General features: G+C 40.4%; 1 protein-coding gene across 1 annotated transcript; it reads right to left on the bottom strand.

Moving 5' to 3' along the window:
• Positions 1–2,608: 2,608 nt before the first annotated feature.
• On the bottom strand, positions 2,609–27,065 carry DSC1 (desmocollin 1). Its single transcript, XM_054394704.1, has 16 exons — positions 27,027–27,065; positions 24,394–24,478; positions 21,632–21,834; positions 20,974–21,093; positions 19,593–19,748; positions 18,513–18,657; positions 16,368–16,534; positions 14,605–14,739; positions 12,386–12,571; positions 10,741–11,000; positions 9,890–10,032; positions 8,500–8,715; positions 7,659–7,892; positions 5,227–5,348; positions 3,541–3,777; positions 2,609–2,806 (listed from the first exon to the last, which is right to left on the bottom strand). Exons 1-16 carry the CDS (start codon positions 27,063–27,065, stop codon positions 2,609–2,611), a joined length of 2,646 nt encoding a protein of 881 aa, XP_054250679.1.
• Positions 27,066–27,883: the final 818 nt, after the last annotated feature.

Here is a 27,883-nt window from a genome sequence, read left to right as displayed (position 1 = left end):
TTGTTCATATGATTAGAAGAGACAACGAAAATAAGGTTTTTTGCAGTTCATTTCCACTCTTGGTTTTACAGGAAAAGTTTCATTTTTAAAATAGACATATAAGTAGTTCCAAATTTGTTGTTTAAAAGTAGACCAAAAAAATGCATGTAACTAATTACCTGTGGTAGTTGAAATGTAAAATAAAAAAAAAATTAATTAAAACATTAAGGTAAATTAGACTAGAAAGTATTATTTTGGTTTCAATGAATTATTATTTTAACTCCAGAGGGGAAAGTTGGCAACTATCCACTTAAAATAGCCAATGCTAATTCAATTAAAGCTGAGTCAAATTGGGGCTGTTCTTTTGGAACAGTACTACTGTTATATTCCATAAGGAAAGAAACCTTATTTCCAGAGGTTTCTCTACATCACCCCCCAAAGTAATTTTTAAAAGAGTGCATTCAGTTATTGATCCTAGGTCCTTCTGAACTCTAGGATTTTTATATAATTAAAAAACAAAACAAAACATCAAAACCCTACCAAACATTAAAAGGGGAGGGAGACATTAACATTACCTTAAACAGTGTATAGCAAATGACTAAAGATAAAGACCCAAGACACACAGAAGCAAAGAAACCACCAGGGGACAGAGCTTCACCTGGCAGTCGGCATAGCTCCACTGGCAGCAGCAGGGCTACCCTGTGTTACAGCAGCCACTGATTTGCCTATCCATGTACAGCAAAACTCATTTCTGTCAGTGATAAAGAAGAGTCCTGTTCAAAAGAGTTATCTTAGCATGCATTTTTTAAACCAAATCCATAGCACCTTTGTCTCACCTAGTATTTTGCTACCAGTGACTGCTGCTTCTGTCACTGGTCATGTATCTAACTCAGGATGCATTCATCACTACTTCCAAATGACAGACTAAAATATATTTACCTTTGGTCTATGAAGTTATTAACCACAGCTGGTTCTTACCAGAAATACTCTGAAGCCCATTTACAGTGTGAAACAGAAGATATTAAAGGTACCCCTTTATAACTTGGGTAAGGTTTTTATACTGTTATGGGTTTTCACTGACCTTAATTTCTGTGGAACAAACTGCAACCACTGCTCAGCAGCAGCTGTGCACTGAGGGCAGTGTAACCCTTTGCTGTTATTAATAATTCCTTTTACAGATCATTAGCTATAGTAACTTTCAAAAACATCTCCCTAAGGCATATGTTTACAGAGCAAATCCTAAAAGCAGAATTACAGCAACAGAATTAAGGCATTGCACAAGTTTCTCATAGGCAGGAAGATGTTCTTCTAAGGCACAAGAGAATTCCCAGAGTGTAGAGGACAGATTACTTAACCAGAAGTGCAGATATTAAAAACATAAAACCTGGGAAGCAGAGGCTGAATTCCAGAAGTACCTTATGGCAGCATTCGGCTCTCACTGCTGTCATCTGCCAAAGGTATATCAGGCTTTTGTATATGTATATATAGTGTATATGTAAGCTTAATCTAGTAAAATAACAAATGGGATTCATGATTTCTGCCAGAGATCCATGTAAGTGCTCACCTCTACAACCACCACATAATGCACTCAAAACAGAGAGTTTATCCCAGTGTCATTATCTTTAAAGCACCTTATGCTCAATCCATTTGAGCTGTATCTTCTGTCAAGTCCTACTTACAGAAAGAAACACTTTGATGAAGTCCATAAGAAGTCAAGGGGAAAAGGTAGTGGTAGCTGCACCAGACAAACCTCTGGGCAACCTTCAACATTTCTGCAATGATGCTATGTTAAAACTCACCAGAAACTGAGGTACAAACAGGTTAAGTAAACATTAGATCTGTCTTGCATTCATTTGAAGTGTGATAGTTAACTCCTCTTTCCTGATTCTTTAATAAAAACCTGGTTTCATTTCTTTAAAAGAAAAAAATATATACCTGCATACAATGCTGATAGCCTATGTAGTGATGCCATAAATCCCTCAGGATAGCAAGTCTGATGGGTGGGAACCCATTAGGAGAAAAATATATTTTTTTGAATACTATTTTACATATATACAAAAAATATATATATATATTTAATTTTCAATCAAAAGATAAAGTTTTCTAATGTATTCATCAGTACTTTTAATGTGAAAAAATGAAGAAGTGTTTTTGTATCTCAGTTTGTTTTAAGTTATAAGTTAACAAGGTATTTGGTATCCACCAGCACTGGGGTTTGTTTTTGTTGTTGTTTTATTTCTAAAGAATTAAAAGAAAACAAAGGAACAGTGAGTTAAGAAGTTTTCCTTCTCCAAAACCAATTAGAGTAAAATTTTGAAGCTGAGTAATTAAAAGGACAACACCAAGTTTTGCATTTTAAGTAAATCACAAAGAAGAGGAAATGTAATCTAAGTAGAGACTAGCATCACTGTAGTAACATAGTCTAAAGAAAAAAAACCATTTTGAATCCCTTATTCTTGATGGAAAGTGTCTAGCAGAAATAAAAAAACCCTGTTGTAAAGTAAGAGTGAGTTACACTCTCACCAATCTTTGTTAATGTTGATAAACCTCTCCCTTCCTCAATTCCAAAATACCTAACATCACAAAAGCCACTTATTTACAGTTTCCCTCAGCACTGTGAAAGGCACATTTATCTTTTTATGCATGTTTCTGCTAGTGTCCTAAACTTGGGTTCCAGCTGATCTAAGAAGTCAAGTGCCTCTTCTTCATGCTGATCACTGCAGCAGCCTACAGAGCCAGCCAAGGATCCTTTTCCTTCATAGTTATATGAAAGGAGATAATCTTCAGAATGCTTCTGTTCTTCATCCTGTCTGCATAGATGCACCTTCTGTGTAGGAAGAGAACACACCTTGTCATTTTCTTAAATTGTTTATCCTAAGCATATTGCAGAAAAATAATTTCTTTTGATTTACCTTTCATTGATTAATTTTTAATCAGAGTGTGTCCTCTAATGGATTCCTACATACAAAAAATGCACATGATTGGTCTATATCATTAAGACTCCAAAATATAAATATTTAATAAAGAAATCATTTCTACTAATCATGTTTGTAACAAATAAAAAGAAGAAGAACCTGTTTAAATAACCTGTCAGGCAACTAAAAATCCACTGAAATTAAAAGGCTGATTTACACACAACTAGTCAGGCAAGTGGTGAGAGGTTTTGATCTCCAAACACGGAGTAACTGCATTTCTAATGCTGCACCATTGCTAAGTATCAGGTTTAAATTAGAACAAAGCAAGCAGTTAGAAGAAGAGCAAACAGACATTCTCAGGAAACCTCACAAAAGCTTGAGTGATTATTCTAAATGAGTAAATATTTTAAATATCTACCTGTAGTTTCAACCAGAAAAGAAAGTCAGTTCCACTCCTGTCTAAAACATGTAAATGATGACTCTCTGACAAGGCAATATTCCAAAAGGGATGAAGGGGAGCACAGGACAAAATAAAATCAAACCTAGAAAGCCACCTTTCTAGCACAAATATATATCTTCCTTGAAAAGAGACTGTGTGTATTGACCACAACCTACAACCAGAACACCCCAGGTTCACAATACTTACTTCACCTAAACGAGGGTGTGTGAAATTGTGCCATTCTGAGTAAGAGTATCTGCAGGTTTCCACCATAGGCTGCCCTCCTCCTTCTTTAACTGATCCCAGAGTCTGATGTCCACCTCCCTTGACCGATTCCAAGGTGTGCCCTCTTCCTTTTACCATTTCAAACGTTTGCTGGTCTCCTGTTTTCACTCCATATCCTCCTTGATCACATGTGTTTTGTAGAGGAATTATATTGTGATCCTGCAAACAGATGCAGTAGTGGGGATAACTTTACTCTTTGTCCTTCTGTGGTGGGGTGCTTTTATTTCAATTCAAAAGATGACCCATCCATCAAGAACTGGCTATATTGAAAACTGGAAACTTGACAGCTTTGCACTGTGCTATTTTGCATAAAAAATCTGGCCTTAGTACTTAGGCTATACAGATCAAGAAGAGGTCTTTGGAAGAGAAACTATGGTGAGGAGGTGAAAAAAATACCAGCATTTAAACAGATGAAATCCAAAACCTGACTCTTTACCATGAGGATAATGGAACACTGGAGCAATTTGTCCAGGGAGATAGTTGAGGACCCATCTCTGCAGATATTCAAGATTGAGGCTCAAGAAGACTCTGGGCCACCTGATCTAGTTGAGGACGTCCCTGCTTATTGCAGATGGGATTGGACTAGATGACCCCTGGAGGTCCCTTCCAACCCAAACCATTCTGTGATTCTATGATTCCAATGAAAACTGAACTACAATCCAAATGCTCATTTCTTTACATTATCATGTAAAAATAATGTCTGGTTTTCAAAGGCTACAACCTGTAACCCATTAAGTCAAATGCTTAAGTTGCATTCTGTTTCTTCACACATTAAGTCTCTGTGCTGAGTAAAATACAGAAAAAAACTAGTATGGGAACACAGAATCTGCATGATCAGCTGCTAATGTCTTTACATTATGCTTCATTGGTAGAAAGAAATTGGACACTGGTCACCATTAGGATTTCTTGGTTTTCAAGCCAAGTAAATTCCATGGTTTTTAAACTAATCACCTTTTCATGGGGAGGGCAAAGTCAAGGGGTGGGGGATAGAGAAAAGGGGGAAGAGTCTGAAGAGCTAAGCACTTCTGTACGTGCACTGTCCTGGGCTGGACTATGTTCATGGTCAACTGCATCTTTAAAAAGCTTAGATGCCAAAAGCAAGAACTTATTTCATAAACATGAACTCTTCACTTAGATTTTTTCCACTGGCTCAAAAAAATCAATGGTATTTGGGGCCATTTTTCAGGGGATGAGCAGAAACTGCACCTGTAATTTACAAATCACTATCTGCTAAATTCACTCTTTCTTCACAGAAAAGCAATAATATTTTGTCATAAACAGACATTCAACACAGGCAAAATAGTAAATGACTGAAGTGATTAAAATGTTCACCTGAATGTTCCAACCAAACAGCTGAATTCTGGAAGAATTATAAGCAGCCTGGCTAACAAGTACAGGATATTTTTAAAGATAAATGGTTGTACCAACTCTGCCTAAAGTAAGGATTTTCAAATCCTTGTTAAACAGCAGAGCACATTTAATAAATCCTGCATTTATTACTCATTTCCTTTACTAGATCACTCACTTGCAGGTGGTCCTATTCTCAATGTGAAATGCTATGGATATCTTAATTAGATGTTTCCAAATTGAAGCAAGTAGATCACTTACCATCACTTCTTCTCCTGGAGCTTCTGTATTTGAAATGATTAAATTGTGATTGGCACAATCATCAGTCACATGCCTCTGCATTGCCCCAGCACCACAGCAGCCACAAATGGTGATCAGGATTACTATGGAAAAGAAGAAAGAGAGGAAGATATAAATTTTGTCTCATAATGGTAACTACTTCTGTCTGATAATGACTTTTCTTGTATTAGCCTTTTTTACTGCTTAAACACCAAATATGACTTGAAAAAATATACTTATTTTCACAAATGCCCATACTCAACACTGTACATATAAACACTTTTTCAAAGAGTATAAAAAGTTTTCACTGCACAGCTGAACTACTTCATTCTTCTGACATGCATCTTGGTTTCCCAGAGAGCACCCTTTATGAAGGATGTTTGTGACTGCAAGGATGTGATGCAAGAAGGATGTGACTGCAGAACTTCACAGTAATAAAAATTTAGACCAAACCCAGGTGAAAAATCGTGTCTTTATGTCCACACCAAGGTTGTGCACAGGACATTTTTCACGTATGAATATGCAGATGTCAAATTATATCATAAGGAACTAATCTGCTGGAGGTCCCAATACCAGAAACTTCTGTTTCACAGAAAAGGTCAGCAGAACCCTGGAGGACCTCAAGCACTGTATTATTGTATTCAGCTTATTCCTTCTATAATACTGCTTTGCGTTGTGGAGACTCAGCCAGAAATTATTTCATAGAAAAGAATCATCAGCAACTAATCTCCCTCCTGAACAAAGGAATAAACATTCCACTCCTTCCTTCAGTTTTCAAGTCGATAACTTAGAAATAAAGAATCCCACCAGGAACAGAACAGTTCTGCATAACTGCCCACTGAGCAATCTGATCTCTGAACATATAAACTTCTGTGGAAATTGGCCAAGGGCCACGTTCAAGCTCGTTCAGCTTCTGCAACCATCAGCTGTTGGTGAGATCTGCATTACTGGTTCCAGTGCGTTGCCTCCTGATGCTGACAGATGGGAAGAAAACATCCATGACAGCACTGGGAAGAGGATGCACAGGGTAAAACCTAGCCATAATAAAATAAAGGATCTGGGAGGGATGCAGTCAAGGAGCAGAGACAAAAAGGTGGTTGATGCTTCACACAGTGCTGTTACTGAGCATCCCCACACCTGGAAGTTCCATTTGCAGGCTGTATCATGAATTTGACTACCTGTCCTGTTTAGATAAAGCATGGATCTATCTAACATTCACAACATGTGCAGGTCCCAGTGTTCTATCTACCTGAGTAATAACAATTAGCTAAGACTGACCAGGGGCAAAACAAGTTGATCATTATCAGAACAAAAATTGGGAAAAAAAAGAAAGAAAAAAAAAAAGCTGCAAACTTTGAAGTATTTCTCACTGCAGCAGGTGATTTCTGAAAGATGTTAGTAGCATACTATGTCTTTTCTGGTCAAAAAAAATGACCTGACTTTGCTATTATGTGTCACTGTCACTGCCTCACTGGTTTACAGCAATATTAACCTGCTCAGAATCTGTCAGTGTTTGGGCAACTCCAGTACCACGATGTGTATTCACACATTTGGTCTGTTGTGGAAGTATCCAACCCCTCCTTCAACCTTACACTGGCTCCAGTAAAACCCCTTGCGAAATCCAATGTCTCAGATTCTCCATGCTTTAATCCATGACACAAGAAAGGTCAGAAAAAAAGCTCTTAGGAAACTGATTTTCAGCATGTCTGCTTGTAGGAATGTGCATCCCAAAAGCAGCACTCAACTCACAACCAAGCTTCACTCGCCTCAAGGCAAGATAAGCACTACAAATCCCACCCTATTTCAGTCCAAGGGCTGAAGGCAGGCTTGCTGGCCTTGCTAAATCACACAGAACATCTTATACCAAATGTATAAAATAAATAAAAGTCCACACATAGTCACTACAGGATAAGATGAAAGCAAGAAAACTGTGATACTAACAGAACAAATACATTATGTCAACAATATGAGGGAGGGATGTACAACTGCTTAAATAAAAAACAGTAATAAATGTTTGAATGAAATTTGAATCAGGTTCATAGATTCACAAATTCATAGAATGGTTTGGGTTGGAAGAGACCTTAAAGATGATATAGTTCCAAGCCCCGAGCACTGCCAGGGACACCTCCCACTAGACCAGGATGCTCAAGGCCTCGTTCAACTCAGCCTTGAATGCCTCCACAGAGGGCACTAGACCAGATTCCTCAAGGCCTCATCCATCCTGGCCTTGAACACCTCCAGAGAGGGCACTACACTGGATTCCTCAAGGCTTCATTCAACCTGGCCTTGACCACCTCTGGGGAGGGGGCATTCACGACCTTCATGCTCAGTGTCTCATCACCCTCACTGTAGGTTCTCTCAGCTGATTTTACAATTGTTCTGCACTTTGTGTTAAGAAAACCAAGTGTACTTACAGAGTAATAACAGTGATCCTAAGATCATTGCAAGGATGGCCCATATGCCAAGAGTGACATTTCCCCCGGCAAGCTGCCGGCTTCTGCCGTCGCATTCGGATGGAGTCAGGCAATCGCAGACGTTCACTCTGACTTGGCTCTCTCCCACCTTCCCCCCATTATCAGTCACACTTATAGGAATATCATACACTCCATCTGGAACATCATCCTTTGGTACAAGATACACTGAATTATCTGTGGGGGAAAAAAAAAAAAAAAAAAGGACAAAATTAGGCCTAGTGTTAACAATAACCAAACCTCTGTTACCACAAACGCCATCCTGTTCACTCTCTTCCTGTTTCACCTGCACTGCTACCAGAGTCCCATTAGCTAGTTTAAAACTAGGTTAAACGTGTTGACACAAAACTACATCTTGAAAGGATTTAGACTTTCACCACTTTTTAGGTATTAGAATTAACATAGCAAACCTTCTAGAGCCTTGTGAAAACACCTGATCTGGAACTTTCAAGTTGACTTCACTTTTTAGGTGCTCAAGGGTTTGATGGCCATGGATGTGATTCCAACAGTGCCACTTTCTTAACTTCTGCAAACTGTTTCCAACCCAGGATAGCTAAGAAATAATTTACCTGTTCCTCTTTATTTCTGGCATATTTTTGATCTCCTGTACAGCAAACAAAGCCGAGGAACTGCTGGAGATCATCAGGGCTACCTTGTTAGCCCTACTGACCGCACCAATTCCAAACACACATTCATCCTATCTCTTCTTGCAGTCCACCCAAGGGTGGCAAATCCTCCTGTGACAACACACAGCTGTTTGAGGAGAAGACATGCCTTAACATACCATTGTGTCGAGTTATCTTCCACATGGAAGCCATGTTACGGTCGGTGATGCGGTAGACGAAGGGGGTGCTGTAAGGAGACTCGTCACCATCCTGGGCAGTAAGGCAGATGGGTTTCCTGTCTCTGCACATTATAAAGTCAGTTTTAGTGATTCGTGGGTAATTCTTGTTCCCAGGATGGATGCAAACCTGAATTGTTCCAGTTCCTGTCTTGCCATCTGTGAGATAAAAATAACTGCTGTTAGCACTGGCTTCTAACGTTCAAACTTGCACAATGAAATACCATCAGCTGTAACATCCAAGTTTAACAGTAAGGTGGAAAGCAGCTGCTGATTTAGCCAAAAAGGGACACAGACTTCTCTCAGCTGCTTTTCTTTGCTTGGCTGGTTGTAGACTGGATCAACACCTCCCAAAGTCCCATATTCTGCATGTACAGAACATATATTTGGAATGTGTCTATCTGTGCCAGGACAGATCCAGAGGAGAAAGAGCCCGTAACTCAGGGGTAAAGGATGCTAAACCAAACTGAGAGTCAAAGCAGAAAGTGAAGGTCTCCAGCCTTTTTACTTCTGGAAGGAGAAAATAAATTACTCTTTCCCTGCCCTCACTTCCCCTGGGAACAGGAACATCTTGGGAAACTGTACTTCCTTCTGTCTTCCTTCCTCTGAGTCACCATGTGGGAGCAGGATTCAGCAGTGACACACACTATGTCACCCAAGTCTACATGCAAGCCAATGAGCTCTGCCTCCTAATTACATTCTTTCCAATACAGGAATGGCCAATGCTTGCATATGCACTCCAGTGAAATCCATTTTACTTTTAAAACTTTCTCTAGTCTGCAGGTGCATATTTAGATGCCACAGAAGTTCTAAACAATTTAAATTCATACGATTTCCATTTAATTTTAATATGTATGCTTTGGACAGCGTTAGAATTTTCAGCTGTAAAGCAGCTTTCTAAGGTCTGCTCTTTACCACCACATAAGGGCTCAGACTAAATCCTGCCACTGAACTGCAATTTCAACAACTGTTTTTCAGTAAGTTCTCTCTTTGCTTCCTCTGTTAAATTCCTGGCTGCCAGGTACTATCACTTTAAACAAATATAGTCACAAAATAATAGGAATACATTTCACAGAAAAATCTCTCAATTTAAACTTAAGAAAGGCTTTTTTTAAATGGGAGTAGGTAACTGCAGAAAACATTGAGAATTTCTCTCAATTTCTTAAAAGCTTTCCCTGCTGTATAATATTCCCTAGGACAGAGCCATCTCAAAGGTAAGACACTGAACTAGATGGGCCTCTGGTCTGAACTAGTATAGCTTGTCCCTACATTAAATTTGCACATCAACACCTGTAATAGACCACAAAGAACACTGACAACACTGAGTACTCACTTCTGTCTACTGCAAGGACTGTGATATTGCATTGACCTCGTCTCATTTCTCCTACATCTCGGTCCAAGACTTTAATGGTTCTGACTTCACCTGATCTTTCATCTATGCTGATCCAATTACACTGGCCAGGCGGTATCCGGTAGCTGTCAAGAATAATTTGTTTAGTTAAAGATCTCAGACATTCACACAGGTATATGTACATACAAACAGAGAGATACACAGACACATGGACTCGTATACACTCTGTGCGTTGTATGTATGTTGAGGTTGTCGTGAGGTGAGGGTTGGTCTTTTCTCCCTAGTATCAGGTGATAGGATGAGAGGAAATGGCCTGAAATTGTGCCAGGGGACTGTGAGGAAGAAGTTCTTCACCATGAGAGTGGTGACAGCCTGGAATGGGTTGTCCAGGGAGGTGGTTGAGGCCCCATCCCTGGAGGTGTTTAAGGCCAGGCTGGATGAGGCTCTGGCCAGCCTGATCTAGTGTGAGGTGTCCCTGGCCATGGCAGGGGGGTTGGAACTGGATGATCCTCGTGGTCCCTTCCAACCCTGACTGATTCTATGATTAGGAAACATTTATTTCCTGCAAGAGTGGTCAGGGATTGAAACAGGCTGCCCAGCAAGGTGATGGAGTCACCATCCCTGGAAGTGTTTGAGAAACGTGTGGACATGGCCCTTTGGGACATGGGTTAGTGGCTGTGGTGGTGTTAGGTTGATGGTTGGACTCAATGATCTTAGAGGTCTTTTCCAACCAAATGAATTCCATGATTCTATACAGCATCCACAACCATTTCCCCCTTCCTGTGTCCCACCCACGTTCAACTGCAAATAAACTAGGTAGGGCTGCCCCATACCTTATGCCTTCACTATTTCCAGTTTCTGGGTCTTCTGCTACGTATCTCCCAATGCTGGTCCCAATATCCTCGCACTCTTTAACGTCTATGCGTAGCAAACAGGGCTTGAACACTGGGCCCTCATCCACATCCATGACATGCACTGTGACAGTGCTGGTGCTCTGGGACACTTGTTGGGAATGGGGTGCCAGAGCATAGGGTGCTTCATTGTTAACTGCAATCACCAGGACCCTTTGCTTGGCACTTTCATAATCCAGTCCCTGTAATAAAGACAGAGTCTTGTTTTTTTTCCTTCAAACAAATACAAAACTTGGTATTGGTTTCACTGCCCAATTATTAAATAGAGAAAACTGCACTACATTTATTTACAAAAGAAGTCAGATATCCTTCTGGAGCATCCAGTCTGAGATAGAACAAAAGAACATGACTTAAAAACCAAATAAATGTTAAGTTCTAAGTTAGAAAAGAACCTGAGGCACCACTGTAAAACTTAAGATGAAAAGTCTGATAGTCAATTACTGACAGAATTGAGAACTAAGAAATAAATGTAATGGGGGACATTCTCCTCCCATATCTAGCTGGCCATTATTTTAGGTTACATATATTTCCTTTCCAGCACAAGTCAATCACATTTCTTGCTAGCACCTACATTTATATCCTAGTAAGACTTCACGTTACAAATAGTCTGAACTTGTGGAGTTGGATCAGTATCTACCATTTGCTCTTCAGATAACTTCTCCAAGGTCATTATATGTCTTTAATAAAGCCATTTATCTCCTAAAGTCATATTACACATTAAATATAAGAAATTTCCACTGGGTTCACATACCAGAGACACAGTTTTACGCTTTAAAAAAAACTTTAATGATCGCCAGGAACAAAAAAACGTAATAAATAAACCCCTCAAATTTAACTATTATCTCTACCCTTATAATTTACATCTTCACATTTTAATATTAATATTCTCTGCTCCTTAGAATTTACCTCTTGTTGCAGTTTTAACAGATAATGAAAAGGAGGCACAAAGAGGTAAAAGAACAGCTGGAGTACAAGTACCTCACATATGTAAAGAATTTGGTATATTAAGTAACTAGACTAACATACTTATGTTTGTGTCAACTCCCTCACACCCTAGAAAAGCAAATCTGAAGCCCCTATCCTACAAAAAAAAAAAAAAAAAAAAACCCGCAGAGTTTTCTGCTGAATTAGCAAATTTAATCAACTCCCAAACAAAACAAGACTGAAAGAGGTGCTCACCCCTCCCCTACTTTGCCACATTCTCATTTCTGTTAAAAACCTAGCCATGCCTCAAGTAACATCCTGAAGTCTAATCAACTCCAACTGTGGAACCAGGCAAAAGCAGCAAGCTCTTCTGGAATGACAAACCGAAGGGAATTCCTTGAATTCTGCACACACAAAACTGAGCAGTCTGGAAGATGAGTTTGTGTAGGTTGTGTACCACACATGAGCCTTGTTTGCAGTGCATTAAGCAATCTGCTCCAGAAGAGAGTTCAGATCAGAGAGAAAGCATGATTTGCCTCAGTTACAGATATTCCTTGAATAAAAATGAGTTCTAGATTGCTAGTTTTAAAAGTAACACCTGAAGACACACAAATGCTCCTCCAGCAGTTCCATTTTAACTTACCTTCACAACACATAGTATTCCTTCATTTGTGTTTCTGTCTGTTGTAATTTCAAAGGACTGATCATCATTTCCTCTTATAATTTCATACACTGCTCCTGAGCCAGGTGAACCAGGTTCATCAAGATCAACAACAGAGATTCTCAGCACTTCTACATTCACTCTGTTCTCTTCCACTCGAGTTTCATACTTGGAGTATCAAGAAAATAAATCATAAAAAATCAATTTAAATGAGAGAATACTGTTCCACATAGTAGGACTGAAGAACACTGTATATTTAAACAGAATCAGAGAATGGTTTGGGTTGGAAGGGACTTTAACAATCATCCATTTCTAAATCTCCTGCCATGGGCAGGGATGCCTCTTACCAGACCAGGTTGCTTAAGGCCTCATCCAACCTGGCTTTCAACATTTCAAGGTTTGGAGCCGCCCCAGCTTCTCTGGGCAACCTGTTCCAGTGTCTCATCACCCTCATGGGGAAGAACTTCCTCCTAGGTCTAATCTAAATCCATTTTCCTCCAGTTTGAAGCCATTACCTTTCATCCTGTCCCTACAGGCCCTTATAAAAAGTACCTCTCCAGCTCTCCTGTAGGCATTAAGACCACTCAAACCCAAGGGGTCAATTTACCAAGCTGCTGCAATGATTTACTTTGTTTTCATGCATTAGCATATTTCTCCCACTCCTCTCTTTACAGCCCAAATGAAACAGTAAATCTTCCCTGCCAGCACAGTTGAAATATCAGCTCCTTCATACACTCCAACTATCACTGGCAATTTTAATTAAGTCTGGAATTCTCCTTCCAGGAAAGGTAAATTAGCACAGTTCCTCTCAGTTACATCAGCTAGAGCTGCTGATTTGCATAAAACAGGATTGAGCTGTACATTAGAAAAGACACTGGGGTAAATGAAAAAAAAATATATATATATATAAACAAACCACAAGAACTTGAAGCCAAGACAAGAAGGGTGAAATACTTCTGTTCTTGAATGGCAAAGGAAGAAAAGACTTATTTTTTCTAAAAGTTGTGCTATTCTGTACAATCAGAGGTTGGGAGGGACCTCCAGGATCATCAGGTCCAACCTTTCCTGGCAAAATCATGGTCTAGACAAGATGGTCCAGCACTTTAAACAACTGAATATTGAAAAGCATAAAATTCTGGGGACTCCACCACTTTCCTGGGCAGATTATTCCAATGGCTCACTGGGAAAAATTTTCCACATGTCTAATCAGAATCATCCCAGGATTAACTTGTACCCATTGCCCCTGTCTTTTCCACAAGACTCCTTGTAAAAAAGACTCTTCCTTGTAACCCCCCTTTTAATATTGGGTCATGGTGATAAGCCTTCCTCTCTCAAGGCTGAACAAACTAAATTCTCTCATACAGCAGCTTCCAAATTCTCTGATCCCTTTTGTGGCCCTTTTCTAGACCCACTCCTCAAGAAACACAGGTAAGAGTGATCCTGAATTACTGCAGAATATCATCAATTATATTAGTGTGTGATAGGATAAAGTATGTACAGTCATCATGGGTAATGAATAATTTCATACTACAAAATCTCCTGTCCTGTGGTATCTGAGATGTATACATGATTACTGAGACATACTCTCTGTCCAGAATACAGAAGGCTGCAATGAGCAAAGACTTAGGGCTGAGCTATAGCTGGTGGTGAAAAAGAAGTGGTTTAAATAATACCTCTATAGAAGAAAAAAGAAGCTGGAAAGGTAGATAAAATCTCACTGAAGATCCTTGCATCAACCTCATTGACACTAAGGTTTTCATTTGCAACAATAAAGTAGCCAACAGCTGGTAAAATGGTAACAAGGTCATGACAATGCATAGAAGTGAATCTGCCCCCTCCCTGAAAATGGTTAAATTATGGCATTTCTAAGACTATGCATGGCAGAAGAAATGAATGAATGAATGAATGAATGAATGAATGAATGAATGAATGAATGAATGAATGAATGAATGAATGAAGTCAGCTTTCCCCCAGTGGACACTAGGCCAATGACTCAAAACAGCTAATATTCCAATAGGTCTAATTACCAAGCAGCACAACAGTCAACAGACCATTCTCAGATGTTTGTATCAGCATTAACTGTCTCTAGACATTAGGCTTCTTATTTGAGGGACTGCCCATCAGGAAAGCAGAAAGGGGATTAAAAGTCTGTCTTTTTTTTTTTTAAGCTTTTTACAGACATTTCACATAAGAAGACTTACCTGTAACTGTTTAAAGTATGGTGCATTGTCATTTGTATCTTCAATTCTAATGACAGCTGTTCCTGTAGTGCACAAACCAAAAGGCTGACCTGCCATATCTCTCACTTCAACTAACAAAGTGTAACTGGGTACCAGCTGAAAAGATGAGTAGAAGCATACAGAAGTTGGACATAGCCATTTTTTTTAAATCACATAGTTACACACAAAAGTAGACCTAAATATTTTACTCCCATCCCCCAACTCTGCTCTAAATTCAGTGCTCCCCTACAAAATGAGGCAATTAGCTTTGGGGCTTTTTTCCTAAAGTGAAAATGGTGAAGTATTTTTCAGTGGCTAAGCACTACTGAGTTCATCTTTTAGTACTGTGTAGGCTGCATCTTGTCTCAAATAAAGCCTCTCACAATGTCAGCATTACTTTCCTGAAGTTTTGGAAGATAAAAATGATGCACTTTAATCTCTCTACGACTCCCCTTTGGAGCAACAGAGTGTTCCCTTAGGTTTCTAGCTGGTAAAACGTTTCAGTGCATGTCTCTTATTTCAGAGAGGATAGTCTCTTATTTCAGACCAGAAATAGTGCTGCAATTAGTCTTTGTCTGAGCTCTACATGACAAGGCAGTGCCAGCCATTTGGCATCCTGGCATGGGAGTCAGTGCCCTTGTCAGTTCCAAGAGGATCACTGATAAGCAGCAGCCCACGTAAAACCCTGGTTTAAGTCCCAACAGCAGAAAGCTTTTTTCAACTTTATTAATACCTAAATAGGCAAGAGGAACTGGGGGGACTGGGCACAAAACAAGAGAGTTTGTAAATAAAGACAGTAACTCCAGTTCCCAATGCCTGGAAGTAGCATCAGGTTTCTCAGGAAAGAAATCTGCTGTTGTACTTCACAAGCTTATCATTATACAATAGGCAGTGGACTCATTTTTCAACCTTTCCTTCCCTCAGTAGTAACTGTGATCATTTCCTTAGTAGTCATGGAAATCCTCACAATCACTGCATTTTTCTCTTGCCAAAACAATTCAGCAGTGTACCTGCAAGTGGACAAGTCTGCAACACACTGCTAATGTGGATTTCCAGCGATATAAGTTTGCCAGAAAATTACTTTTTATGTCCTTAAAAAAGATGTGCCTGTAGCAGTGTCTTTTTGTTGAAAGACTGTCTTATGATAGAAATATTATTCTGAATTACACATGCGTGTTTTACTAAACAATCTCTCACATGACATCTCATCCATTAAAAAATAACACAAATAAAATAAAATTAAACCCTCCTGTATCTAATTCACTTGAAAGCCAGCTGAAAAGGAAAAATAGTTTGCACTTTCATTTTAGGAAATGTTACATTACTGTTTGTTTCATCTATTGGAGATATTTCTGTTAAGTTTAGGGTGACTAACTACTTCCAGAGAAGTTAGTTCACCTTTCTCTGTAAAGAAGCAAGAAGCACCTCAAAAAGCAGCTTACTTAGGAGGAAACAGTGGCTCATGGGATTCATGAACAGAGAAGGAGTGAAAATCCATATTATTTACAATCCAGAGCTCTAATAGGAGAGAAGCAGGAGGTCCAAGATCAGCTAGGATATGATAGATCTATGCAGAAACTGGGCCAGTTAGAGGTCTCTGGAAAGCTTTGTAAGGTCCTTAGAGAGGGAAACAAAACAGGCATAACGGAAATAATTTATCTGCTGATTCCCGTGCCAGCAATTCAGAGTTAAGCAGCTATCTATGTGCACTAGATGACAGCTAAAGATGCTTCAAGGAGGATCACCTCTCTATCCAGCTGTGGCAATAACACAGCAATGACCCCAGTGTCCCCATGTAAAGAAAAGGCTGGGGTTACTGGAGGGGTTTGCGACACAATGCGGTACTTCAACGTGGTGTGCAGGGTGTAAGGCTCATCCCTGTCCTCTGCAGTCACTCTTCCAACAACTACACCTGTGAACACAACACAGGGATTTTTAGTTCCAGGGTTAAAAAAAAAAAAAAGTCAACTACCAAAACCCAGGTATTTCTATTTTGCATACATGAAAATAGCTCTTTGATCATTTAGCTCTAAAATAAAATATTCAAAACACAGGCAATGGTAGTAAAAATATAGTAAAAGTGTGTGATGGTTTGAAACTGTCTTTTTAATTTTTCCTTGCAAAGTTCAGAACAGAGAAAGTGAAAGAGTATAAATAAGTCACTATTGGGTGTAAGAAAGCAAAACACTGATTGTTCTAAACACTTCCATTGGATAGATAGAAATGTTTAAGAACTATTACCCAAAACAAAGTAGGCATTCTGCACATTCTGCGTTCGGCAGTGGGGGCAGTTGCTGGGCTGTCTGGCTGCTGTTTCTTCTTCTCTTCTGGCTGAAGATAACACACTGACCTTGGCAGCTAAGTTAACAACTTTCTGCTTAACTACCACTGCTTCTCTGTCCAGGGGGGTCTGGGGGGGAAGCTCCTGGGAGAGAGAGAGGCCCCTTTGGGAGGGTCCCCTTGGGGGGAAGCAAAGGGAGATCGGTTGTGCTTTTTCTGTTGATTGTATATATTTGTAAATGTTGTGAATTTTGTATATTTGTACATATTCATTGCATTTCATCGTAGATTTTAGACTCTGCTTGTAAATGCAGCCTTCATTTGCTTCCAGACTGGGCTAGCCTGGTTATTGTTGGTGGGGGGGGAATTTCAGCTCACACCGACACAAAGTGTCTATTTAATCTTCTGGCATTATTTCTGTCCTTCTCAGACAAAGTTGTAATTATTGCAGCTGTCAGAAAGAATAATCAAAGGAAATTTTAGAACTTTAGATTTCAGTTAGTGTTTTTGACAGTGACTTCTAACTGAGCATCCCAAACAGAACTGAAGAGCAGCTGCTGGTGGGGGTGAAGGTTCTGTGCTCTGCTTCACACTGCAGTACTGCCTTGCAGGGAGCACTGTTGCACTTCACTTTAAACCAGGAACTCACCCAGTAAGTAGAGCAGCTCAGAGAATGAAATACACCTGGCATTTGGGAATAAAGGGCTAGACTTTTTGTTTCATTTTTTGTGAGGCAAATTAGACTTTCCTCACTCTATGCCCCTAGTTAGGAGATGAATGAGGAATGACAAACCACAGGTTTTGCATTCCTTATTGTCTGGGCTCCATCTTTCTCCCTGCTTTTGTCCTCTGTTATACAGAGAGGTGAAGTCAGTAACAGGTAAATATTTGCCTTGTACAAGCCTGGGAAGACGGCAAGACTTTCTTCCCTGCCCTCTTCCAGGAAAAGTTCATCAGCTCAAGCATTGCAAGCTTAAATCAAACGCATTTTACACCTTAGAACACCACTAATGTACTTGTTTAGGAAACCAGTCTGTTAAAAACTGCTGTTTTGTTAATTCATTTTATGGAATCAGGTGCTTTTGGATCAAAATAAAGTGTAATGTTCTGAAGTTCTTACAAGTTTGAACAACACTGAATCATCTCAGTATTTTAACAACACTGAATCATCTCAGTATTTTAAAACTTCTTTTTAAGGAGGAAGCTCTTTACAATGACAGTGGTGAAATACTGCAACAGGTTGTCCAGGGATGTGGTTCAGGTCCTGTCCCTGGAGACATTCAAGATCAGGCTTGATGTGGCCCTGGACAGCCTGATCTAGTTGGAGATGTCCCTGCTCACTATAGGGGTGTTGGACGAGGTGAGTTTTGAGGCTCCCTTCCAGTCTGAAGTAATCTGTGAATCTCTCTGTAAACAATACTTTTTGCTATGACTGAGATGGCATTTAGGAATTCCTAATCCTTAAGAAACCTTGAGCTGCTCTTTGCAGGTTCAGCCTTTGCTGTAAAGAATTAGTAGTTATGAAACCCTACCAACACTGCTTAAAAGACAGGATTAGACCAAGTCATACTTGTATGTAACTGAGTTCACTGATTTAAAACACTTCTTACCAGGTTTGGAATTTTCAGGGACAGAAAACTGAAAAACATCCTGTGTGAAATATGGAGCATTATCATTATCATCCTCTATCCTGATTGTATGCACGAGTGGTACCTCTGGTGAATAACCATCTGGAGTGGTTGCAAAGCAAATTATCTGCAAGACATAAATACAGTAATTCGCTTCATGCTTAAGCAACCTGAAGTATTATTACACTTTCAGCTCAATGGAAGAGTCAGTAAAATGAAATACAGTGTGCCAAGCACACTCTTCTCAAGACCAGCATCTTCAGACACATGGAAGGGGAAGTGACTGGTATCTTACAATGACAGCAACACAAAACCATTTAATACTTCCCAGTCTTTCCCCTTTCCACTCCTCACACTACATGTATTTGAGTCACTTTCATACTTCCCACCCCAACTCTGTCAAACACTTTTTCCAAGTCTCTTGGACACATTTTTTTCCAGGTGACTATAAGGCAATCTCAGCCTTACCAAAAATTTAGATGTAAATATTGCTATTTACAACAGAATCAAGGACAGCAAAACTATTTTCCCATTCCAACATAATCAAATAAAATGCAGTAACAGGTATTGCAAATTAACAATTTAGAAGCTGTTTTTACTAGCTGCCTTGTTACACTTCTCAGCCAGCAGAGAGAGCAGTGAACCTTCTTAACAAAATACCAAAGATGAACAGCTTCAGAAAAGGAGGATCAAAAATCCACAGCCATCTAGAGTTTCTTGAGACTGTTTCTGCAAAGACCATTCCAAATTTCCCTGAAAAACTCTGGGATAACCTCAAATCCTTCCCAAAAGTAATGCAAATCCAATATCTCACTACATTTATGCTGTAATTAGAGTCTAAGCAGTGAAAATCAAAACCACTCTCAAGATCTGGATGACTAGCTATTTATTTGTCACTGAGTTTGTCTCTATAACACCAGAGATATTACTCAGAACAGATAGTTGACTCCAGGTCATGTCTGCTCCCAGTTTCCGCTGTAACCCAGCTTTCAAATACACACATGACAGGAAAAAAAAAGGAAAATAAAGATTGAACTATCTGAACACAACTTAGGCCTGTACCTGAAAGCTTGGGTATTGTTCACGGTCTACAGCACGAGTAGCAAAGATATTTCCAGTTTCTCTTTCTATGTAAAACAAACCCTTTGGATCTTGATCAATTCCTGGTCCACTTGCAGAGTAATAAATGGTGTAGTTCTGAGCTGTGTCTGACTGGACCTGTAATGAACACATTTTTAAGCCCAAGGGAAAACAGCAGTACAATTCTAATACATTTTCCCCTTTTTTTCATAATGGTATTTAGCACAAGCAGGAATTCTTAAAAAAACCAAACCCTAAACTGTATTTACTTCTACTCTTTTAGCAGCTTAAGCTTCACAGGAGAACAACTTGCCACGTAACTGCCTTCCTTTGTAATGTGTACGCAGGAGTTTGTGTTAATTCAAATTCAGAAATGTTAAAGGCTACCAAACGTTGGGCATAAAAATCAGTATTTTTAAATGTAATCTCTCTAGAATACTGCACATACAAGGCACAGTCAGAAAAAAGGTGGCTTAGTATTTCTGCCCCAATCAAGAGATTTTGGGTGTAATGAATTCCTTGAGAATGTGGGTTGCAATCAGGGAAGTAAAAAAGATGGGAGAGGAAGAGAGAAAGAAGACCACCTAAAGTATAGTACAGAGAGATGCCAATCCAGAGAGCCCCTCTGCATCTCCTTACAAGCACCAAGAAAGTAACATCAGCAGATGTCTATTTATAAACACTCTCTTCCCTATGTACTTTCCTTCCCTACTGAAGGCCAGAAGTTAGGAAGGTAAGATTAGTAGAAGAATGATTGCTCTGCACAGACTCTGTTATTACACTTGTCTCTACACATTTGCTACCAGCCACTCTGTAATCTAGAGCAGGCTAGATGGGTCTATGATAACTTTAGTTCTGGCATTTCTCTTTCACGCCTACTTGTTCCCTTACAGTAAGTACTTTTCCTAATAATACAGGCCACACTCACTCTTCAGTGCTCCAAGTATACACATCCAGCTCCACAAAGAATGTAGACATGCAGGTAGGTTCCCTCACTCTGTGTCTACAAAAACTTCTTCTAGGCAACATTTTCTGGGGGTTGGTTTGTTATTGTTTTTTTTTTTTATTTTTAATTACACGCTTCACTGATTTCCAGGCCAAAGAGCTCTCTTCTGATAGTATATATCTCTCTCATTTTTACAGTTTTTTCCACATTTCCAGTTCATCCCAACAACTGTGATCACATGTTATTTCAGATATAAGATCGCAAGATACAAAAGGAGCAGGACAGAGCAAGATAGGACTAGTAACAGGAATGCCATCAGTGGGGAATACAAGAAAGCTCACTTTCACTCTTCTTTTATAAGAAAATCACACACAAAACCAGTTTGTGTCATAAAATTAGGACCCATATAAAACGTACCTGCTGGATTTGCAGCGGAAAAGGTCCCAGTGAGTTCTCGATCATAACAGATGGAATAGGACCCCACCTTCTTTTGGTTCGCTTGAGAATTGTATCTCTAGCATGTCTGGTCTTCTGTGGCTGGGGCTAGAAGACAGAAAGACAGGTAAGAATACATCCATATACCCTTAACTGTGCATATGTTTGCTTAACTACTGTCCTGTTTGCTTAACTACTGTCCTGCACTTCCATCTTTTTTTCTTTTCATTCCAGTTTTCCCATTGACCACTTGTTTTTCCAACGCCTTCATTTCTGGTTATACCTGTGATGATCCAAGAGGGTTTTTTTTTCATGCATTGTCGTATTGTGCACAAATAAAATCTGATTTTATTCCTTCCTAATTTAATTCAAACATAACTTTTAAGATTCTTGGTGATCTTGATTATCCTTGCTAGCATCTCCCATTTCAGAAAGGAAGTCTGCTGACCGAAGCAACACAGTGATCAACTGCTAAATAAAATACACTCCACACCTGAGTGATTTGCCTGCTTAAATTCCAAAATTCAACTACAGTTACCCAGCATGAAGCTGTATGCTGTGAAACAGTGCTTCAAATAAGTAAGATACCTTGAAATTAGAAGCTCACCTTTTTTAAGATACCTTGAAATTAGAAGCTCACCTTTTTTTCTTCTTCCACCAAGCTAACATGTATTTTCTTTTGTAGTTGTTCTTGGCTATCTTTAAGTAATATGGTAAAAGTCTTTTTCTCAGCAGACAAAGAAACAGCAGAAGTTGTGTAGACAGACCCATCCTCTAGAACTTTGAAGTTTCCATCACTGGAACTGATAAATTCTGCAGACTGAAGGCATTCTTTCAAATCAACTGTGAGAAAAAATTATTTAGACAATAACTCAAAACAAGGAAACAATAACAACATCAAACATTTCCTAAGTGAAAATTGTATTTACTTGCATGGAGAGCCTGCAAAAATTTTTGTCATTCAATATTTAAGCATCACAGATATAAATTCTAGAACCCAGCACTCAGACCTGACCAGTTTTACATCAATTTCCACTCCTTGTGTTCCCCAGTGTGTCCTGAAGGACATGGGTGCTTCACCAAGATACTGATAAAATTACTGAAGCATCAGAGACGAACCAAGACATTTAGATGTAAAAAGACATGGTAGACATGCTCATTATTGGATCAGTAGCTATTACATTTGCCTTGTGCTCTATGCCCCAACAGCATCAGCAAAGATGATTAATTGATGCAAATGCCCAATGGAGATGTTACACCTTGGAAGTTTTGCCCTCAGGAGGAAAGCATTGACTGGTACTATGTGATTTAATAGTCTTGGGAGGACAAAGGCCTTTAAATTATGAGGCAGACAGATGGGAGAGATAAAGACTAACTCTAGAACAAACAATTGGCAGTTTTTTTGTATGTACATGACAGAATCCCAGGCAGTTTATAGGAAGCACCAGATAAGTTCAGCACACTTCTTGGGTATTTTTTACTGGATTTGCTATCACTTGTGGCCAAAATAAACTTGAAATGCATTCAATAAACTTGATTCATCAGCAAATAATTCAGCACTATAGCTTGAAAAGGCAAAACCAGGATAATCACTATGAACTGCAGTAGGACCACAGCATTAAGCAAAAACAATTTGGCAACCTGAAAAAGATGAAGACAGAGATGTAAATGCATGACCCTAAAGAAATGACCCTTGCACAGTGCAAGAGATGCCACTGTCACATTCTCAAAACTTTTCAATACCCCTTCAAAGATTTCATAGTAGATGTGACCTTGATCTATGAAAGCTGACTGCAAAATTCCCAGAGCAGAGCAGATTCAGGATTTCACCTCATCTAAGTAGATTATATTGTCAATAAACTAAATTTCATTTCTCTGCTCAGTTATACAAGATCAGAAAGGAAGCAGGATTTTGAATATGACACGATTCTTTCTTCCTCATGTTTTTTCTTTTAAATGCTCAATTAACCATTTCCTAGACTTTCTACAGTACTGCAGCAGTGACTCCTCTCCCTTGTCACTCTCTCAAGGGCAATTTAGCACTGAAGAGAGTGGCACTGCCTCACTTACAGCTGTTTTGTATTGCTATGTATTACAGCACTGCATCTCCAAAAATACCAGACTGGAGGTTTTGTTTCTGGTGGTTATATGAGTCAACACCGTGCTCAGTTAGCCATAGCTTTGTGGGACCTTTTTTGCCTTTACAGACTCTTGTATATGTTGCCTAAGTCAGAAATAACGAAAACCTTACAACAACCAGGAAAATCCTCACTCATTTTACTGTCAGGCTATGGCCTTTGCATCAACATAAAATACATTAGTCTTTCTCAATAAATGCTGAAGTAATGCCATTCAAACTATAAATGTTTGGGGGGTGGGAGGGGGAAGTTTCAGTTCAATGTTATGGAATTTCTTTCACAGCACTGTAATAACATGAAGTTTTGTTTTTACATAAATCAAGTTTATTTACACATGTGCTAAACACTTGAACAGCTCTAGCAACCTTTCCTCTTAAAATCTAACACTAAGGTCAGTGAACTGTCATTTTTAAAGTTGGGTTTTCTGAGCACATGTATTCTGATGAACTACTAATTCACTTTATTTGTTTGTTCTGTAGGAGTGTAGATATTTCCCTGTTGCCACAGGACTCACACAGCACCTCTGAATCCTCAAATTCAGTCTCAGCCAGCACAATACCCTGCAGCACCTACTCTGCCACACCTTTAAAAGCTGCCTTTCCAAAACTGGCCTGAACAGAAGGAGTGGGCTGTTTTCTGGTCTTCCCTATTCCTCTCAGTCACCTGCACACTGCTCTAAACCAAGACAGGCCATCCAGTCAAACAGGAGCCCTCTCCCAACCCAATCTGCATGCATGACACATTTGCAACATGTCCCCTTGCATGCCCTGAATGCCCCAGCACTGCTGAGCAGCCACATCCATGTTTCACAGAGCAGCAGCTTCTGGATGCTTGTTTCTGTGTATTCTGTCTTCTTTTATTTCTTCTCCATTATCCAAATGACTTACTGCCTTCATATATCTCTGTGGGTTATGGGTGCACTTTGGAATATCAAGCCACTTATTTCAAGACTAAGCCCTAGACTTCAAATTTTGAAAACATCAAGCTCTGCCATTTTCATTTTACAACAAATACTGGAACCTGGCTGTAGCTGTCTATGCAAAAGTCAAATGGATGCACGGAGCCAGCGTTCAAATCCATAATACAAAGACAGGGTGTATCCTCCACAAAAAGGCTGATCCAGCTGTTTAACTGGCTGTCCAGTCATCCATTCATTCCATTAAAAAAAAAAAAAGAACAAAAAAAAGTCTCCTCCACTGTTAACAGCATCTCCAGCAAAGGTGCAAGGTCGTACTGATGAAATAGGCATCTCGCAGTTTCTCACCTCTGCCAACTAAGGTTTCAGCCTCTAGTTGAGAAGGAACATGAAAAATGACTTTCTTGCAAGCTTCACAGCACAGACTCAGCACCTAGAAAACAAATTAAGAAATCAGGGGTAAAAAAAGAAAAAAAAGAAAACCAACAACAATAATTACATGGTATTTTGAATGGTAACTAGACACCGAAGCTGCCTTTGGTTTGTTTGGGTTTTAGGACAAGGCACTGAGAAAATGCTTCAGCTAAAAATTCGGCTACCGTGCAGCACAGCACGTAGAGTATCAAACTGGAAACAAGATCTGACAACTGCTCCTGGATCTGTCCAAGGCTTGTGGGCTTTTCCCTAATATCATGGCAGTGTTGACACTAAAAGCAGGAGTTGTCTTTGACTAGAAGACTTCACCTACACTGTTACTTTAGTGGTAAGAGAAGACACTCGCCGTGCACTCCCTCCGGTAGCATTCTTGGCCAATATAGATCCAAGGTCTCCAAGAAGGTTCAATCCACCACCACTCAGTTTGGTAGGACTGTGGTGATGCTTTACATTAAAGGGACATGTTGTCTTATTAAAACCTCATGATGACACTCGTGCTTACATCTCACTTTGCATCTTCAAAGTGCCTTCTCACCAAACTAATTACATCGAGCTACAGCAATTAGATAGGACATAAATAAAACTTTGTGTATCACAGCAGTCCACTCCCATATAACCAGTTACAAAATGGGGTCCTCCTCAAAATTCAAATGTCTGGTAGATAACCTTTCATAAGAAACCTTTCATAAAAACAATCACAGAGAGCTACAAAGATTTTCCTCAGCACTGAGCAATTTAGTCCTTGCCTGGTTTCTATCCTTGCCTAGTTTCTATCCAGATCTTTAAAACTATAATCCAAAAATCACACACAGCAAATTAAACAAAGAAATAGAGATGTGTAAATAAATATAATCACCCTTTTATGTGCATTTATTCTTTCAGGATGAAAGTCTAGCAAAAGCGAAACTCGTTTTTATTTTGCACATAGCTGTATAGGATTAAAGGTGTAGAGAAGTAAATAGCTAATGGAAATTCTGAAAATTACTGGGGATTCTTATTAAGAAAATAATTAAGGAAAATGCTTCAAAAATCTTTAAGGAGACTTTAGAAACACTATGATCAGCTAAAAAAAATGAAGCTGAAATGTAGAACTTTCATGCATTAAAGCAATTTAAATGCTGTGTCTGCATTACAAAACCTCTTTCTATCTTTCATTATATCCACATGTATATAAAAATATGTATATACAAATCAATTTAAACATCCCTGCTTAAGTATTAGTAGGCACTTTCCTTATTAACAGATACTTAATAAAACACTCTCTCCTGGGAGAGGTTAATTTTAAAATTATGAAAATCACACCATCTTATCACATTGTTCTAAGACATTTTAAGAATCAATGGCATCTAATTTTGAAATAGTAAAGCCAAGCTAGTCTGATGTCAGCAGAAAGAACTATTGAGGAGTAAAACAAACATAAATGGGAGTAATTCATGGATATAAAGATATATGGAAACACCAGGTAAAAATAAGATGCAATGCCCTTTCATTTTACAAAGACACTTCAGCAGATTTTTGGGGTTGAGTGTTGCAATTTTTCTACTTGACAGCAGGATTTCTTTTTTTTTTTTTTTTAATTAGGTGCATGAGTAAACTCGCTTGGGTTTCTTTCGGTTTTATTAACATCCTAGCAGAGGCAGGTCTGCATAGTGTCTGGAAGAGTAACACTTTCATTAAAATGTACATATATAATTAATATAAAAATAATAAACTCAGTGCTTCAAACATTACCAAGTACTTTCCTTTCAGGCTCAAACCATCACCCGCCTTCTTTTTTTGTGAACACAATGATCACAGGGGCAAAAAATAATGGGTTAAAGAAACAAAAGACAAGTCACTTTCACTCACCCACTGGCGAAAAAAAAAAAAAAAAAAAAAAAAAAGAGGGAAAACTGCCCCTCTCTGCCCTGCAAGAGCCTTTCTGTAGCTGGTAATTCCGTACAACCACCGTAAACCGGTGCTAAAGGAATGGCTGGAATTCTTCATTGCACTGCTATCTCTTCCAGAGCAGCTTAACACGCTCCGCAGCGCACGGACAACCCTTCCCAGGGAAAAGAGACAACTGGGGACCTGGAAGGTGGCGGCAGACGGCGGAATTCGAAGTAAAATCAACCGCAGCTCAAATTTTCCTATGAATAACCAAAAGCAGCAATACCGACCGCAGCCCGTGTCCAGTGCGGAACCTCACCGCACATTCCAAAAGCCACCCGGCCACCAGTCCGAAAGTCAAAAGTCAACCCAACGAACGATCAAGTTCTGTCCCTTCGCCTAATCGCGCTCCCGCCTCGAGCATATGACACTCCGAGATCCCCTGCGCGGCTCCTGCGGCTGCACCAATCCCTCTCAAAGACCCCGCCGAGGGGAACGCGTTTTGGGAATAAAAAGCCAGAGATCGACCCCTTAGAAGACCCCTCTACGCTGCGCGGCCGCGGTGAAACAAGTACCGCGGAGGAGAAGCGCCGGGTGCGCGATAAAGCTGCGCGGCCGCGCACCGCCAGCGGCCCGCTCCCTACTCCCCTCGCCCATCCACTCACCCACCCACTCACCAGGAGGCCGAGGACGAGGCGAGGGGCTGCGGGGGTCATGGTGCGCGGGGGCGAAGGGGGCAAAAGCGGGGAGCCACCGACACTGTCGGTGCTGCTGCCGCGACCGGAGAGCGAGTGCGGCGGTGGCGGCGGAGGTGGCGTGTCTCCGCGGAAGGCCGTCTCCTGCTGTCCCCTCCCGTCTGCCAGAGGAGCCGGCCGGTGGGGAGGGTGGGACCGGGCGGCAGCGGCGACTTTAATTACTTTTCTTTTTTTTCTTTAACCCCCCCTCCTTTTAGGTAATGCCCGTCCCGGGCACGGCACTGGGACACCCCGCCCGCCTGCCCTGCCCTGCCTTGCCCTGCCCGCCCACCTTGGCGGTGAGGCGCTGCCCGTCCCCTCCCCTCGCTGCCTCGCCCGCTCCGCCGAGGCGCCAGTTCTGCGCAGGAGTGCGCCCGTCGCGGCTCAACCCACCCCTCAGCCATCTGTCCCGCGGAAGAGCTCGCCCGGCCGCAGCCCCCTTTCCTGGCTCGGTGCGGCTGTCTGTTGCTCCGCGGTGATCGCGCAGAGGAGCCCGTCTCGGTCCCGACGGGGCCGTGCCAGCCCCGCAGCCGCCATGGCACTCGCCAGGCCGGGGCGGGGAGTGGAGAGCGGGTGGTTACCACGAGCGAAACCTTCGGGTTTTCTGCCAAGTTTCGTTTTGGGGAGGGTTGTGCTGTTCTGTTGCGTGTGCTCACTTGTGTCGCCTCGCGTTCAGAGTGGCTTCAGATGAATAAAAGAATAAATGATCGTAATTATTAACCCAGAAGTGTGGTTGCCCACGCAGGAGATGGGCCTGATGGGGAAACACCCTGCAGTTGATGACCCTTCAGCCAGAGTGG

Source organism: Indicator indicator, chromosome 31 (genome assembly GCF_027791375.1).
Source record: "Indicator indicator isolate 239-I01 chromosome 31, UM_Iind_1.1, whole genome shotgun sequence".
NCBI classification, from domain to species: Eukaryota; Metazoa; Chordata; class Aves; order Piciformes; family Indicatoridae; genus Indicator; species Indicator indicator.
The sequence above is the reverse complement of the archived record's forward strand: the minus strand, read 5'-3'. Positions and strand labels throughout refer to the sequence as shown.